The following is an 18,420-nucleotide window of genomic DNA, read 5'->3' on the forward strand; positions in this document are numbered from 1 at the left end:
TTCACATACTGAAGTGGAAAGTCAATGTAACAGAATTCTTCTCCTCGCTCGCCTCCAAACAAACATTACTTCAGTATTGAGTATCCATCTTTTTAAATTGAAAAACTGCAGTGAAACTAGGACTGTGCCAAAATGATCATTAATATCTCACAAAATAATTTACCACACATGATGCACAAAAGTACATTAGCAAAAAATGTTTTTAGATGATTTTAGTATAAAATAATATAATGGCTTTCTCAGCCTCTCCAATCAAATCCTGATGAACTAAACCGAGTCCTACACTACATTAATTTTTGCCTAATTTTTAGTTTGAATTGAAAATGGATCACTACTGAATGCTGTTTCATATTTTTTTGTTCTGTCTGTTATGCAGATTTGTCTTTCGTAAGTCTCAGACGATTAACTGTACTTCGTTCCGTGTTCCTCCAGGTGGGGTTCTTCGGCTATGTGAGCTTCACGGATAACATTGCTGGGAACGTTCTGATGAACTTTCCATCTAACCTGGTGACGGAGATGATCCGTGTGGGCTTTATGATGTCTGTGGCTGTGGGCTTCCCCATGATGATCCTGCCCTGCAGACAGGCCATCAACACAATGCTATTCGAGCAGCAGGTAACAGTCTTACAAAGACAGGCTTTTATTTTTATTGTTTTTACTTTTTGATGCCATGAACCCCCTCAATATTATGTTTCCCTTGTGACCGACCAATTTTCTAAAACATAAAGACAGCAATTTACTTTCATGAATAAAAAAAATTTACACTGTGAAATATAACGTGTTGTATAATGTAATATTATACATACATTTATAATATTATATGGAAAATATGTATTTTCTATTTTGTAAAATTTGGTTTATTATTTCAATTAATTTTATTTATTTATTTATTTATTTATTTATTTATTATTATTTTATTTATTTATAAATCATTTTTACACAATGTTTCTCACTAAACTTGCAGATTTTAGTTTTTACTTTAGTTTTATTATAGTTTTACTAAAAATGTTTTACCAGTCATGTTAATTTTAGTTAAATGTTTTAGTAATTTCGTTTCATCATTTTTTATATATATATTATTATTATTATTATTATTATTATTATAATTTTTTATATATATATATATATATATATAAAATAATAATAATATTATATATATATATATATATATATATATATATATATATATATAAAATAGTAATAATAATAATAATAATATTTTATATATATATATATATATATATATATATATATATATATATATATATAAAATGATGAAACGAAATTACTAAACTAAAAAACTAAAATTACTAAAACTAAAACGAAATTACTATATATATATATATATATATATATATATATATATATATAATTTTTTTTAATTTTAAATTTTTTTTATTTTTTTTTTATATTGCTATTTGGGTTTAATTTATTTTTATTTCAGTTGTAGTTTAGTTTTTATTTATTTATCATTTTAGTGCTTCAACTTCAGTTTATTGCCAAGGCAGCATTTCTCATTTTCATTTTCATTTAGTTTAAGTTTTTCAACTAATATTTATATTTCATTTTATTTAAGCTTAATTTCATTTAACAGAAATGATTTTTGTTAGTTTTAGTTTTAGTTGATGATAATAACCCTGGCCAGACCTAGGGGTTGGGAATTGAACTCGATTCCAATTCTGGAATCGGATACTTATTATGAAATTAATATTTCAATTCCTGCATGCTTTTTTCTGTGCTGCATACTCACCCAAAGTGCGCGCACACAAAAAGTGATTTTAATGTGATTTTAAACCATCCAAGGCAAGCGCAAGAAGACTGTATAGTGCACAGTACTGAACTGAGTTCTCTACCGCATCTTTTTGCACTTGAACGGACAAATACACTCAAAATATAGCAAAATATTGATGAAGAAAATGCATAACACAGTATAGATCCGTACAGCTCTTAAAAGTGACAGAAGCCTAATATTCCTGCTGTTAATCAAACAACTAAAGACAATGAGAAAATTCACTTACTATTCTTGACGATAACTTTTTAAACTATATTTGTAATGTATATTTTATTTATAAAATGCGATGTTATTTTACATTTGATTTCATAGTGTCTGTAAATGAACATCTTAAAACAATCGTATCTTTCTTCAGGTGTATTTATTTGTGCTATTGCTAATTTGTTTATTTGTTTACTTGTTTTTTATATGCTTGAAATTTATTTTAGTTAGGCTATTCTTTTTTTTTTAGGTATTCTTGTTGTAAGTGTTCTTTAGCCTGGTGATTTTTATCCATGGTATTCAGCTACAATAAAATATTTTGCAAGACTTTCTTTTTTTTTCCTTATTGGAATCCGAATTAATCGGAATCGATAAGCGGAACTGGAATCGGAATCGTTAAAATTCAAATGATACCCAACCCTACCCAGACCCCAGTTTGATGACCGCTTTTCTAACCCCAGCACTTCATTTTTTGTTTGCTTTCGGTTTTGTTTTCTGTTTTTATTGCATTTGTCATTTACTTTTGTGAAACCGAACAGTGCAAATTTGTTTTGACCTATTTTGAAGGAGAATTGAGAAAGAACTGTTAAAAGTGATGTGTATTGTGACTGGTTTAACGTATCAACAAAGACGTCCCATTTTATCCACACCAAATTAACCCTCAGTATGTATCCCCTTTTGTTTAAATGCCAAAATTCTTGGCCCACATTTAAAATCCTTTACCTTACACCGTCTGGACAAACTCAGGTGTCTCCTCCTTACTGATGCACATAAACCAGCTGCAGAAGTATTTTGCTAAATTTAATGGACTCCATAAAGACTTCATTGAGTCTAACAGATTTACACAGGGCTGATGTCAGACCCCAAGTCTGGTCTCAGTCAGCGTGCATTTGCATGCTCTGTCCCTCGGTATGGATCCCTTGAGATTCCTTGAGTCTCCTTCCACTACCCAGACACCAGTGATCCAGCCTCCACGGACAGCAGACAGAGATTCAAGAGGAAATAAAAGGGGCTGGATTGATGAGAACAGGTCCAGATCTCCTCCATAAAGCAGCCAAGATTTCAGTTTGCTGTCTCACCATCGCTGCCACGCTGAATCAGCTCAAATCACGGCTGGATTCGCAGTCGGGCGAAGGGTTTTATGCTGTCGTTAAATCTGGCATTTTGACAACTGAGCAGAGGGGGGGGTTTATGAAGCTTGCATGCCAAACCCAATATCCTTACATGCATTTTACTTGTTCAACCATAACAGAGGCTTGGAGAACTACATGCATGTCTGGAATCTAGTAACAGCTTTGTGAAGGTGATCTGTTTGTCTCTGTTTTTCAGCAAAAGGATGGCACCTTCGCCGCAGGCGGGTATATGCCACCCCTTCGTTTCAAGAGCATCACTCTTTGCATTGTTTTTGGCACCATGTTGGGCGGCATCCTCATTCCTAATGGTAAGTCTGTGTGTGCTCGCGTTTCTCAAGTTTCACTCTCTCTAATACCGTCATGACATCACACCCCACTTCATCTTCCCTTTTAAAGTATCTCTCCGTCAATCACTCCTTATCCTTCCTCTCTGTACCGTCCAGTCATTATCAGTGGAACAGGATGATAAAGATGTGCGTTTTAGGCGATGGTGGGGTGGGCCATGTTTTATTCATTCTTCATGGAGATTGGCTGTCGCTGGCGTGGGCTCCATTTGGCTCAGTGGGCCCAATTAGACTAATAGAGAGGGGAAGGTGAGACTCGCAGAGACGATTGAATGGGGGAGAGGCATAGCTCTGTCCTCCATGACGGCTCCGCTGGCCACCGGCGTGTCCTCATGGCCACAAATCCAACCATAGGGAAGCAGACATTGCAGGGCATAAATTTGAGTAAAACAATATGGCTGCTCTCAGGATGAAAAATTCCCCCTGGGCCCACTGCCCAGCCTTGCAACACAAGGGCAACATAGAGGAAGGATGGTAGGAGGCAGATAGAGGGATGAGGGGGGAGTGTGTGATGGAAAGGTCAGGGGAGAAAGACTGATGGAGGATGGATGTGGTGATTCAGGAGATGAGATGGTGTAGATTGCCTGTGCCATTTTTTTTACCGCTTTAAACTGGTGGGTCTGAATATAGTGCGGGTTGGAATGGATTTTTACCCTGAGTTAGATCAGCTTACTGTTGTATTTTGGTTTATATACTAAAGCAATTCGCCATCTAAGGATGCACATTACAGTGATTTATACAACTGTTAAGGGTGGTGTTAGATCACTTACATTGTGTGTCAAGGTCAGTAAGTTTGAATGTCAGATAATATTAAACAAAAATTAGATAATATTACCTTTTTATGTTAGTTAAGTTAGTTCAGACTGTCTTCAGAAATATGATATAGGTTTTATATTTACTCTACTATTCAAAAGTTTGGGTCAGTAAGATTTTTTTTAAAGAAATTAATACTTTCATGCAGCAAGGATGCATTAAATTAATCCAAAATTTCTGTAAAGGCATTTATAATGTTACAAAAGATTAATATTTTGAATAAATGCTGTTCTTTTGAACTTTATATTCAGCAAAGAATCCCGAAAGACAATGTGTAATATTGTCCACAAAAATATTCAGCAGCATAACTGTTTTCGACAATGATAATAAGAACTGTTTCTTGAGCACCAAATCAGCATATTAGAATGATTTCTGAAGGATCATGTGACGCTGAAAATTCAGCTTTGCCATCACAAGAATAAATTACATTTGAAAGTATATTAAAATAAAAACAGATATTTTATATTGTAGTAATATTTCACAATATTAGTGTTTTTACTGTATATTTCTTATCAAATCTTGACTTCTTTAGAAAAAAATCTTTCTGACCTAAATCTTTTGAACGGTAGTGTATTTATGTAGGTTTTAAAAACTCTGTATCTTAAAAAAGTATTCTTGGAAAATGTGTTTGAATAAAATGTGCACTTACTGTACATGTCTTTAAGATGTAAAGAAAAAAATTTGTATTGTTTTAAAAACATTTTGTTTTAGTTTTTTTGTTACACCACCAGAAATTCTAGAAGCCATTTGTAACATTAGAAAGTTTATAGAAAATGTAATGAGCAATACAAAGTAGAAAGTGAACTAATATTTGACGTATTTTCTAAAAAGACACTAATGTCCAATGAATAATTACAATTCTTAATTGCAAAATACTTACACAAATAAATTCTTCCAAATAATATAGGTCATTATCATAACCTTTGTTTGTTTTTTTGTTTTTGTAATGTAGCAACTTAATACGTTAATATAGAATGCAAGTGATGTGTGCATGGGCGATTTTACAGCTTCAAATATGTCTTGTCCAATCATATTTTAGAGCCAAATTATTAAATTACTACCACATTACGATATTGGTTATATAGTATTTTTTTGTTTTTGTTTTTAGATTCTTAATTAGTAGTGCACTCACATTTTTGTGATTACAGAATGATATTATAAAATAAAAGTATGTATGTGTCTGTGTGCCATAGTGGAAACCATCCTGGGTCTGACTGGAGCCACCATGGGCAGTCTGATCTGCTTCATCTGCCCAGCTCTCATCTACAAGAAGATCATGAAGAACGCCTGGACTGCACAGGTACGGCACACCCGACGGTTCATTTTTTTACCCAATACCCATATGATATATATATATTAAAATATGAAACAGTTATTTTAAATTTCTATTAATATTTCACAATAGTACTATATTTATCATCAAATAAATGCGAATCTTTCGAAAACATTAAAAAATCTTACAGACGTCAAATTTGTGTCTGCGTGACATCTGATGTGAGCTGAAATAGGAATGCACTGGGATTGTGTGTGAGGAAGAAAAGGCAGCTGTTCTTCTCTTTGTAATGGAGTTTGTCATTAATTTTGATATCCTGCAAGTGCATTGACTTGCTGTGTGGAGTCACTCCCACAGTGTGTGTGCTGGCACTGTCTGGCTCTGTGCCTCGAGCTGTGCCCCCTCCGTCTCCCTCCCAAATTACAGATGCCTTTGCTCTCACAATAGAGTGAAAACAACTGAGGTCTCATCTTAGATGATGTGTAACCACAATGCTGATGTCTCCCTCACCTCTCTTGCATTGTGTGGTTTGCGAGCAGCCAACATACTGATGTTCATTGTTCTTTAGTGCCAACCATGCCACACTTCCATGCCCATGAGTGTTTGCCACCAGGGTCGCTTCCCAAACACTGGAGTCCACCCAAATGGGTGGTGTTTCTGATATTGGGGCGAGGATCATTCCAAAAGAGCTTCTTGTCATAATGAGTGCAGCAGATGTTTGTGTTGGCGTGAGTGTATAATGCCAGTCTTCCATGTCTCATGCCAAGCAGCCTGACATGTCCAGGTCCACTGCTGCACAAAGAATACCCACAGATCAGGGGCAGTGAGTCTGGAAGGGCCTGCTTTAATAGATTTCATCAGCGTTTGGGGCACCATTAATGACTGTAGGACATTATTGTAGATCGGATGCCAACGATACCCTTGCCAGCTTTGTGTATTGAGCAGAGCGGTGCTGCACTGGGACAGTTTAGAGAGCACACACCTCACGCCATGAGCAGGAAGTGCAGCAGAAGTGGAGTATCCTTGAGCAAAGGAGGGGGTAAAATGAATACATCCTTCCCATTTTCAGTGAGGTCAAGCACTTGAACAAACTTTTGATTTTATCATCTCTAGGGGAAGCTTGACAAGGTGTATGCAAAATGCAAGCTGTGTAAAGTCAAAGTGAAGTATGTTAGGTACACTACAAACATGAGGACTCACATTGAATGCATTCCAGAGATGAAAGATGTGGATCAAAAACCCACAATCGCAAACATTCTGGTCAGCCAACGGTCTCTGCACCAATTTTCTAAACTTCTGGCTAACTCTGAATGGGCGAGGATAATAACTCCATCCATACTTTTTCTAAATCTAGCAAATTTAAATTAGCTAAAAAAACTAAAAAAACCACGTATTACCATTTTATTAATTTCATTTCATTTACCAGTTTTTATCTTTGCAAGTTATTTTTGTAAGTGGGGTAATCATTAAGTAAAACTTATAATAATTTCCTAATACATTGAATACCTGTTAGTGTACATGTCTTAATTATATTCGTTAGTTTTCAAAGTAAACAATTTTTTAAAATATTTTTAATATATATAAAAACTTTCTAAAACTGTGATAATAATTTCCAGCTTTGTTTTTTTTTTATCCACATAGCAACGTTTTGCATTATGCTCTAAGGAGTTATATCAAAATGAATTTTAATGCAGAAATTGAAAAAATATTAATCAAAGACATGGTGTATTTAAGTCCTTGTCTGTATAAATTGTATTTTTATTATATTTTTGAGTGCATTTAATAGAGCCTGACAATAAAAAAGAAGACAAATCTGAATCACACCATTGATACACACTAACTCTCTTTTCTCTCTTCATTCCTCTCCTGTTTTAGCTGGTTCTGTGGGTCGGTCTCGGTATCCTGCTCATCAGTACCTTCACCACGCTGTCCATTTCCTCCAGCGAGCCGCAGAAATTAAACCCCCCTCTGGATGTCCCCGCAAGAACTGAGGACAAGCTTCCTATCCCCCACGAGTTGCCCAAAGTACCAGGTACATCTATGCCTAATATTTATGGAGAGAGAGTGATAATGAGTTGAAAAATGGTACAAAATGAAGTTCTGAAAGAGTTATAATGAGAAAAAAGAGACAGAATTGTGAAGGAGCACAAATGAGTAGAAGGCCTCTGTTTGAATCAGTGACCTGAATGACGCCCTTCAAACCTGAGCGCTCGGTGTCCCAGAGCAGCAGTGAAACGGCCGGTGGCGTTTTCCCGTTATGGCTCCGGTCAGGGGAGGAAGATGGGAGGGCGTCCAATTCTGGGAGAGGGCAGAAACGACAGTGTTCCCTGCAACACAGGCTGATACAGGACAGAGGCTCGTAAAAAGGCACATACCAGGAGCGTCCCAACAACTTCATCCACCATTACCTCTCCTTTTCTGTTCTGCCACTCCTCCTTCCTCTCCCTCTCACTCCCTCCTGCTGACTGACACTGGCATTTATCATTGAGCGGACACCCACTTCCACACCTGTTTCCTGTTTACAGCGTGCTGTTGAGGGCAGCTGTATGAAAATGCAGGGCTCAGCGAGCGAGCGAGTGGAACATGGGGCCCGCGGGCATGTAGAGGTGTGCGTTTGCAGCTGTACACGCAGGCACGCTTTGCTTTTCAGGATTGTTGGGAAGTGCACCCAACCCCCTTTACTATACGCTCGCTCTTTCTTTCCAACTCCCTTCTTCTTGTCTCGCTCCCTTAGATAATGTTTATCAAGACTGCTATCCTTTCTCATTGGAAATGTGTAACTCCTTTCTGCATATCCATAAATGCTGTCGTGCAATAGATTATCTGTTACGGTAGTGGACTCCGGTTAAAGAAAGGTGTGGACATTGTAAATATTCAAAGGCTGTTTTGCACAGGATGAGTGGCAAGGTTATATGGAAAGCACTGAGCATCCATCTCATACCCTTATTATAAATCTTTAGGGTTCTGCTCGTATCCTGTTGGTCTTTCATGCTCTGCTGCCCTCTACTGGTATTTGTGTGGTGCCCTCTGGGATTTTGAAGACTGGGCTGCAGCTGAAAAGCGTGCACATATTTTAGTTTCAGGCTTCTTGCTATGGCTTGGAGTAAAAAGAATATTGTATATGACAGTGGTACTCAGCCTTAGCCAGTTTAAGATACAAGTTCTTTGGTTTGAGAGACTCACATTTGTAAAAAGGGTTAGAACAGTCAGAACATTCCTGCGTAATAATCAAGAAACTTTGCTGCCGTACCATGAGTCCAGCAGGCGTAATGATATGACGCAGTGCCTGAAAATAGTCCCCAGCTCAGTAACTTCCAGCGTGACCGGGACTAAGTTTGTCTATTAGACCTATTTTCAGGCGCTGCGTCATATCATTACGCCTGCTGGACCCATGGTACGGCAGCAAAGTTTCTAGATTATTACGCAGGAATGAGAGTATAGTTCCTAGCCATATCAGCCTAGAAAATCGCAACTTTACATTTTCCGTCGGTCTCAGTACACGATGTAACTACAGAAGACTCAAGTTTTAAATAGGAAAAATATTGAAACTCTTTGGTCATTTTTTTGAGAGAGATGCTAATGGTCTTGTCCGATTCAATGATCTATGCTAAGCTATGCTAAAAGTGGTACCGCCAGACCCGGAGATCGGCTGAATGGATTCGAAAACGGTAAAACTCAACTGTTTAACTCTGGGGGAGTTGTAAAATTAGCCTATTTCCAAAAAAAGTGGAGTATCCCTTTAAAGAGCCACGTGAAGCCTGAGAGTCATAGGTTGATAACATTGGGTATGGGATAATTTTGACATGCCTTTTACCTTGCACAGAAATTTGAAATATTTTTTTTGTTTTTTGCACATTGTGACATCTAGTTTGTCTGTCTGTTTCTAATGCAAGAGAATGGAGTCGATCCTCATCCAGGAGAGAAGCCAGATAGGCCCCCAATAGAGATTAAACAGCCAGCAGAGCAGGAAGCAGCAGAGCCCCCTCAAATTAAAGTACCTGTGGAAGCGGCTGAGGGAAAGAATGAGGAAGAGGTTCAGCTGGATCGCCCTGAAGCGGGTAATGCATTTAGCTTTGTAATTTTGATGGCTTTGTGAACTTCTGAGCAGTTAAGAGTTATGACTAATCTTCTACAGGTGTAGCGGTCCCAGAAGGGGAAGCCCACCGCCATGAGCCACCCATCCCTCATGACAGAGTTCAGGTAGATGAGATCAAAAACAAGGAGGAGCTAGAGGATGAAAAGAAACAACCTGTAGCTGTGGAGGAAGAAAAGAAACTGCCTGCCAGAGAGGAGGAGGAGATTCTTGCTGAGCAGGGGGCAGGGCAAGCACAAGACTTAGGGCAGGAATCTATAAAAGAGGAGAAGTCAAAAGAAAGAATAATTGTGGTGAAAAGGGTTGTAGATCAAGACCAGCTTGCAGCTAATGAGGTATTGGACAAGGCAGAAAATCCAGAAGATCTGAAGAACGTTGAGCCCTTGGTGGTACATAAAGAACCAGAAAACCTGCCTGAAGTGAATGAGAAGCATGATGAGAATGAAGTGGCCAGAGACAAGCTACCAGAGGAGATTGAGAAAGCCCTTGAACCCCAGGATGAGAAACGTAAGTGAACACATTAGCATTTCCTTAACTCTCTGACAACCTACCAGATCTTCATAATATGTAAACATCTAGTTTCTGTTTAGCGTCCATGACTGATAAACTCTTTAAGTAGTAGTCTTTGACCTTTTGTATTTATTCATATTCTGTTTATATGGCACATCATAAGGCCCAAGCAAATGATTTGTTCATTCATTGACTGTGCTCCCTCCAGCGAAGGAGAAGCTTCTTGTGCAGGAGCACAAGGAAGAGAAGGTTCCAGATGGAAAGGATGGAGGAGCAGACAAGGATGAAGATGGGGACAAGATGGAAGGTAAGTGCTTTATCCATCACAGAACATTGTCCACACGCTATAGGAAGTGTGGTTTGAAAAATAGTGGTTCCTGGTCTGTTTTTCAGTCAGATGTATGAGCTCACAGTTGCAATTTTCCCTTCTCTTTTTCTGGTTCTGTTATTCTTCATAACTCCTGGCCAGATGGTTTCTACCCTTGTTTCTTAGTGGGAAATGGACAATGGACTTTTTTTCTCTCTCTCTCTCTCTCCATTCATCATAGGTTTATTGTTACACACTATCTAAGATTCATAATATTAGTAAATAATTCATTTATAAATATATAACTCCTTTACCCATGACTTAGTAGGATACAATACAAGATAATTTTATTAAGCAAATTCATTTTATTCAGTCCATACACTAGAAAGTAGTATTTGATATGTGAACCTATCTAGCCCTTTTTCTTTTCTAAGTAATTGTTTTACTTTCTCTGTTTTCTCTGGCCGACATCTGAACTGTCATATTGCATTGCTATGCTCAGATATACTGCAAGGAAGCACCAAATCTTAAATCTGTCTCTTTCACGTGGCTTGTTTTTTTTATTAAGGCACTTTGCACTCTTTCTGCTGTCTTTTTCTCTTTTGTTTCTCGATTTCTTATCTTCCTCCACCATTCTGTTGTGCCATGGACTCCTGCCTCCTACAGTGATTAAAAAGATTGTTGCAGGTACGAGATGATGTGTATTATATCTGCTGTTCTCAGTTCATTCAGTCTGTCATCTTTGCTATTATTTTTAAGTCATTCTCTCACACTTCAGTCATAACTGTTAATAATAGTTTAGTTTACTGTATAAAGCCGCTTTTCCACCATCGGGCCAAACAGTTCTCTTTGCTTAACCGTTCCATTCCGTGCCGATCCAGGTCAGCCGGTACAGATATGGTTTCATTTTCCACTGTGGTGCTGATAACAGAACTCTTCGGAATGTAATACAAACGTGTCAGTCATTGCCTTGGTAACACAAGAGTTTACAGATGATATGAGAGAATAGCGACCGTTATGGAGGATGATCAGATATTTCTTTTAATTTTATTATTCATTTGTGTTTATATTGCTGAAATAGTGCACAGAGAAATTGGTAGCCAGGCAACAGACAAGTGACCAACCGTGCTGAAAATTTCGGGGCCGAGAACGGTTTGTAATCATGTCGTGCTGTACCAGGCTCAAGTGGAAATACAACTGGGACCAGTCCTTACTGTTCTTAGAACCGTTCGGCCCGACGCTGGAAAAGTGGCTTATGTGTGTATAGTGTTCAGCCCGTTCTCATCCCAAGGCGTCATATACTGACGCTTTTGACATTTCGTCTACATCGAACGCACATGGCACCCTTTAGCGTCAATATGAGACGCAGATAGATATGGGCCAGAAGGCGCCTCCTAACGGTCTAACCCTAACCCTACACCAGACCTAAACCTACCCATAACCGAACAAAGCTCTGTGCGTGTCATATTGACGCTAAAGGGTGCCATGTGCGTTCGATGTAGACGAAATGTCAAAAGCGTCATTATATGACGCCCTAGGATGAGAATGCGTTGGTTCTATAGCTCTGGAAGTACAACTGTCTCTTGTTTTATGATGAAAGTGGTTTATTTGGTAGAGTTCCATATTGATGTGTTTAGGATTCCATATTGCCTAGCAATGCTTTAGCACATGCATAGAACCACCCTAGTAACTATCTAGCAACTGGCAAGCAGTGCACTAAAAATCACAGAACAACACAGCAATCTCCTAGCAGCCACCTAACAATGCACTACTAACTGCATAGAAACACCCTAGCAACAACCTAGAAGAACTTAACAATACGTTTGAGAATCAGAACACCTTGTTTTGATTATTGCTTGGCAAATACTGGGAAAGTTATCAGGCCAACTACAACATCACGGCGGCAGATTTTGTATAGGCATTCACCACTAACATTTTCTTAAGAAAAATGTAAAATCTAAATTTTAAATTTTAAATTAAATTTTAAATTTTTACGTATTATTGTCTATTTTAAGGCATGTTGGATCATTGTTTCTTCTCTTTTTTCTTTCTGTTTGACTGATCCTCAGAGGGTCAGTTGGACCATGCTGTGCTGCTGCAGGTCATTAAGGAGCAGCAAAAACAGCAGAAAAGGCTTCTGGACCAACAGGAAAAACTTCTGGCGGTGATTGAGGAGCAACACAAGGAGATCCACCAAATTAAGGAGGGAGAAGAAGAACCAAAGGCAGTAGAACAGCAGAAAAAACATGAGGAGGTCCATCAAGTAAAGGAAGGAGAAGCTGAACCAAAGGCAGCAGCAGGTTAGTCTCTAAAGTCAGATAATGATCCTGTTTACAAGAACACCAGTATGCTGATAACTTACAAAATCAGCTTATTGAAATAATTTGTTGTTTACATGAAAACCAGTAACCAGACAACGCAAGTAAACCGCCTTTACAGGACTTTATTAATAAATCAGGTTATTTCCCGGTAGTGACATCAAAACTTAATTTGCGTTTCTGACTCAGAGTATGTCATTTGTTATGTCGGTTGTGATGTTAAATAAAGCATTAAAAAGAGTAAAGAGTCAGCGGGAAACTTGCGGCTCAAATATTATCCTCTCGTGCAGTTACAGATGCAGCATTTTGACTGTACCACTTCTGCACGAGATTTCAAGAAAAGAGTGTGATAAAAAAATCTGGATGCGTTCCGGTCACGGATCACACATGCACACTTCAACAAGCCAACAGAAAGCTGGTTAATGCATTTACAGGCTGGGCGAAATCGCCGTAAGGGCAAAAATCTAGCTGTGATGATAGGTTTATGCATAAGCCTTTTATGACCTTACTCCGATAAAGGAAAACAGGTTAATGCAGTTACACGATCACGTGCATTGCCGGCTTATTAAAGGGATAGTTCGGCCAAAAATGATTTTAAACCCATGATTTACTCACCCTCAAGCCGTTCGAGATGCATATGTCAATCATTTTTCAGACGAACACATTTTCAGTTATTTTAGAAAATGTCTTAGATCTTTCAGTGGTTATAATGTGAAGCTATGGGGTCCACCTCCTTCAAGTCCCAAAAATGTGCATGCATCCTTCACAAAAGTAATCCATCCGTCTCCAGGGGGATAAACGAAGGCCTTCTGAGGGTAATCCGTGTGGTTTTGTCGTAAAAATATACATATTTAAAATTTTATAAATGAAAATAACTGGCTTCCGGCAACGGTCGACGCGCGTCCCCTGGAGCCGGATGGATTACTTTTGTGAAGGACGCATGCACATTTTTGGGACTTGAAGGAGGTGGACCCCATAACTTGACATTATAACCACTGAAAGATCTAAGACATTTTCTAAAATAACTGAAAATGTGTTCGTCTGAAAAATGATTCACATATGCATCTCGAACGGCTTGAGGGTGAGTAAATCATGGGTTTAATATAATTTTTGGGCGAACTATCCCTTTAAGCATAATCTAGTTAAGAATGTGCATTTAAACGCATTCATTGTTTCATACTGGTGGTACCAATACAGACACAGCTCTTCTCAAATGTATTTGTGACCCTGGTCATGTAGTGAAAAATAAAAAGAGAATGAGCAGTATTGTTGCTCCCTTCTGAAGTGATTTTGCATGCAGTGCAGTAATGAAACATATCATGTCTTTTGTAGGAGAAGGTGCAGGTGAGGTGGAGAATGTTGTGCAGAGGCAGCTGGAAGGGATGGCGGGGTCAGTGAAGCCTAAAGTTGCCGCTGTCATTTCGGCCCAGTTGCAACAGCCCCAGGATGAGCCGGTTCCTGAGGACCCAGCAGCAAAAGAGGCTCATGTTGTAGCCGGTCTTCCCCACAATGCCCTTGAATCAGTGCAAGAAGGAGGTGCTGAAGTTCTCAAGAAGGAGCTGGGCGAAGGCGAAGAAGTACCTGCAGAGGTCGATGCCCAAGGTCTTCCGCTGCACCAACGAGAACCAGAACCATTCAAAATCAATCCTGACCCTCTTGCTGAGGAGCAGAGATTGAATCAGAAACTGGCCCAACTGGAGGCGGAGAAGGAGAGAATAGAGAAAGACAAGTTGGATAAGGAAAGGATTGAGAAGGAGGTGCAGGCCCGTGTTGAGAAGGAGAGGAAGGAGCGGGAAAGACGAGAGGAACTGGCACGCGAGCAGGAGCTGGAACACGTGCGGCAGCAAAAGGAACAGCTAGAGAAGGAAAGGCTTGAAGCAGAGAGGTTAAAACAGGAACAAGAGAAGATTGATAAAGAGATCATGGACCGTGCCGAGAAGGAGAAAAGATTGTTCGAGCACAAGGAACGGCTAGACCAGATGCAACAGGTCATTGATGCGCGACGTGAGCGGCAGGAGAAGGAGCGGCGGGACAAGGGAAGTCTTGAGGATGAGAGTTTAAAACGGGAACGAGAGAAGACGGATAAAGAGGTCGTGGAACGTGCCGAGAAGGAGAAATCAATACTTGAGCATAAGGAACGACTAGACCAACTACAGCAGGTCATTGACGCGAAGAAAGAGCAAGGTGCACCCAAAGCAGAGCTCCCGCCGATGCCTAAGCAAAAAGGAGGCAGGGACTTGAAGGAGAATATAGAGGAAAAGAGGAGCGGACAGAATGACCTTAGGAGGAGGCGCAGAGCTGTGGACCCTGAGGGTGGAGGAGGTGCTGACCTGGATCTTCTGCGGGACGTAGGAGGTTTAGACTTAAACGCTGACCTAAAGGGACAGCTGCTGGCAGGGTCTCTGGTTCACACACGCCAGCTTAAACAGACGTTTCAAAGGCAGGAGAATGAAGACTAGAGTAGAATGTTCTGGAAAGACGACCTCTGGGAACCACATGGACCTCTCAAATGGACGTGCGGACGAAGTGATCTGGCTGTGAGAAGAATCTCTTTCCTCCTCATTTTAAAAGTAGACACAACAGTCCTTTTGGGTTCATGATGACAGTGGGCACTTTGACGTGATCCTTTAGTTGTCCGCCGGGAACACTGAATCCATAGTCCCTTATGAGCTTCCATTATTGTTTTGTGTGAGATTTTGCTGAATCTGGTGCAATAAACAGAATGTCTGGTGTAATAAACTGAGCGGGCATCACATTAAAAATGGGCCTTGATGGGCACGCTGGGCATTTAAGAATATTGTGTTTTGGACCGTCGCATAGGAAGGAAAACAGCACAAGTGTACCCCCTTGTGTCTGCTATGGTAAATGATATGCCAAGTTGTAAAATGTAATTTAGTTATTGCATACTTCCTTCTGTGAATGAAAACAGAAGCCAGAAACTTCCCTCGGCTTTACAATTAATATGATTATTTACAGATTTTTATTTTCTCTAGGAACTATTGGACCATTTACTGTGTGTGCCTTAGTGTTTTCAATCTGCTATTCTGTACTTTGAACGTGGAGTGTTAATGTTACCTTGGCCAATATGTTCGGTGGTCAGTCTGATTGGTAAAAATGAGTGTCTTATCTGAGACTACAGTCACTGACATCTTTGTTTTTCCAGTGTACATTAAGTCCAGCCAGAGACTTCCTTAATGTGTTTCTGAAAATAATATTTTCTTTCATTTTCATCCAAAGTCCTTTATGAAACTTTTTTAAGTTCTTTCTCTTTTTAATGCAATCAAATGTACGCCTTTTAAAGGAGTGTCTTTCTATGTGGGTCTGCTGCAGTATCAGATTTTTCTTCCAAAGAGTTAACTTATGATAATTAATAGTATATTTTGAAAGTTAACTATATTGTTAACTGTTACATCTAATAGTTTAGTCAAACCAGCTATAAGTGAATGAAGTATGAGAATCGCTGATGTTCCGACTGATGCAAAATGTCTGATTTATTGCTAGCTGACTAAAATTATTGTGCGTTTTGTTTTTCTCTTTTGATTTGTTTGTGTGTTCAGCTTGTCTTTGCCTGTTTTATCACTATGAAAGTATTCAACTCTCATCTTTTGAGGTTTTCTGAAATTGGACCATATAGATTCTTGATTTAGTGTTGAACGTAACTGTTTCCCATAGTCAATTATTTGTATTTCTTTTCAGGGTTGCATTGCTTTGTTGTTCTACATTCCATATTTGCCTATGAAGATGTGATTGTTTTCAGTGCCTCATGGGTTTATGTTCTGCAGTGATGTGTATCTGAAGTCTGTTACACCCACACTGTGTGTGGATTGCATCTTTTTTCCCCCAACTGCATTTTTTTTTTTTTTTATACCTTGCTGGTTAAACTAATCATGGTAATTGATTATCTTTTGATAAATTTCCTGATCTCGCTTCTGGAGATCTTACATTTTATATTTCAAAAGAGCAAATGTTTATATATATATAGAGAGAGAGAGAGATATGGTTTGAAATCAGAAGATATTAATGGAACGCTGCCTTCTCAGTAACATGGCTTACTTATCCAATGCTCAAGTTACATGTTAGCAGACTTCAGAAGTTGATAACTGTTTGGCCTAAACCATTTTAGTTTGTTCTTTTGGGTGAAAATTGGGTTAAATTAATAAAAAGATTTATGTGTAACAGAATTTCTATGTAAAATGTTCTTTGTGTTCATATTTCATGTTATTATATATTATATTAGATGTACAAATTATGTCTATTATCTTTTCCCCTCAAGTTTAGGATTTTAGGTTACATTTTATAGTGAATAGTACATTTTTTGTGCAGTTCATTTAAAGTGATAGTTCACCCAAAAAGTAAAGTTCTGTCATCATTTACTCATCTTCAAGTGGTCTGTATGAATTTCTTTCTTCAGCTGAACACAAAAAAAATGATATTTTGAAGAATGTGGGTAACCAAAAAGTTGATGGGCCCCCATTGATGGTTACCCGCATTCATCAAAATGTCTTCTTTTCTGTTCCGCAGAAGAAAGAAAAGCAGGTTTGGAACAACTTTAGGGTGACTAAATGATTTTCATTTTTGGGTGAACTATCCCTTTAAAAACAGTCCTGCACTGTGACAAACTATTTTTTTGAATGCACAACATCCTGTTTGGTCTCTCAATTAAATATGATGTCATAAATATGGCTTGCTTGATGACTATACAAAAATGAGAAATGTTTAAAACATTGTTGCTGTCCCCGGGTTGATTTGCCATGTCGAGTATTGGCTTGATAAAGGACAACATGTGCTACATTAATGCTCAATGTGCACAGAACTGATTGTCCGCATAAGCCTTTTTAAAGTCAAGACGAGTTCCCCAGCCTGAACCTTTCGATTTTATAGCCAATTTGGACCAAACACAACCGTTTCCAAAGGACCATTCTCTTTCAATTAACACCTTGTAGTGCACTAAAAATGTGCGAATGAAGGACGGCCACAAACACTGATTGTGACTAAGCTAAAGCATAACCTGTAGCATGTGTTTTCTTATAGATATACAGGTCATTGCTTTGCTTGAAACATTTTTTTAATACCGGAGCCATTCTTCGTTTGTTGATCCCCAGTCATTAGTGGCTGCCTTTATGGCCCTTCTATCAATTAACATGTGGCTAATGAGGGTGCGGGTTGTGTGCAGGAAGGGTGTATTTAACAGTGGCACAGTTTTACATTCCATACGAGACGACTAAGAGCCCATAATCTTTTGTGGTGCCAGTGACATACACCCCACGGATACACATTAATCAGCTGGCCTTTCATGTTTCAGCCTGCTTTTGTTTGATCGGAAACAAACCCCTTAAAACCGCCATCCTAGATTTCAGGAGCGAGTCCAAATTTGGAGCCTGACTGGAGTGCTGATCTGCAATCGGCGGTCAAGGGCGTGATAATGACCACCCATCACGCAACACCTCATATCTCATTTCTCATTCTGACTCGCCCTCATCAATTACACACTCCAAACAACACGCAACGTCTGGTTATCATTAGTCTGCCTCTTTTATTCCAATTCTGATATATTGATATGTGAAAACAGCAAAGTAATGATGCAGATGGTGATATAATTCAGTCTAAACTGCCTCTATATATTATATTGTAACGAT

The 18,420-nt window shown here is 38.7% G+C and overlaps 1 protein-coding gene across 5 annotated transcripts in view; it reads left to right on the plus strand.

Moving 5' to 3' along the window:
- Positions 1-16,965, plus strand: part of slc38a10 (solute carrier family 38 member 10) — a 30,472-nt gene extending 13,507 nt beyond the window's left edge. For 3 of the 5 annotated variants that reach the window (XM_084434143.1, XM_084434142.1, XM_084434146.1), the window contains 10 exons: positions 433-615; positions 3,323-3,434; positions 5,477-5,583; positions 7,432-7,588; positions 9,450-9,614; positions 9,692-10,156; positions 10,368-10,466; positions 11,133-11,153; positions 12,536-12,766; positions 14,117-16,965. In XM_084434143.1, the coding sequence (XP_084290269.1) occupies positions 433-615; positions 3,323-3,434; positions 5,477-5,583; positions 7,432-7,588; positions 9,450-9,614; positions 9,692-10,156; positions 10,368-10,466; positions 11,133-11,153; positions 12,536-12,766; positions 14,117-15,243 (2,667 nt within the window). In that variant the 3' untranslated portion in view covers positions 15,244-16,965. The remainder of the gene's footprint in view (positions 1-432; positions 616-3,322; positions 3,435-5,476; positions 5,584-7,431; positions 7,589-9,449; positions 9,615-9,691; positions 10,157-10,367; positions 10,467-11,132; positions 11,154-12,535; positions 12,767-14,116) is intronic. The other 2 variants (XM_084434145.1, XM_084434144.1) reach the window with 1 other exon arrangement.
- The last annotated feature ends 1,455 nt before the right edge of the window (positions 16,966-18,420 follow it).

The sequence above is a fragment of the Rutilus rutilus genome (assembly GCF_951802725.1).
Source record: "Rutilus rutilus genome assembly, chromosome: 16".
In the NCBI taxonomy this organism is placed as follows: domain Eukaryota; kingdom Metazoa; phylum Chordata; class Actinopteri; order Cypriniformes; family Leuciscidae; genus Rutilus; species Rutilus rutilus.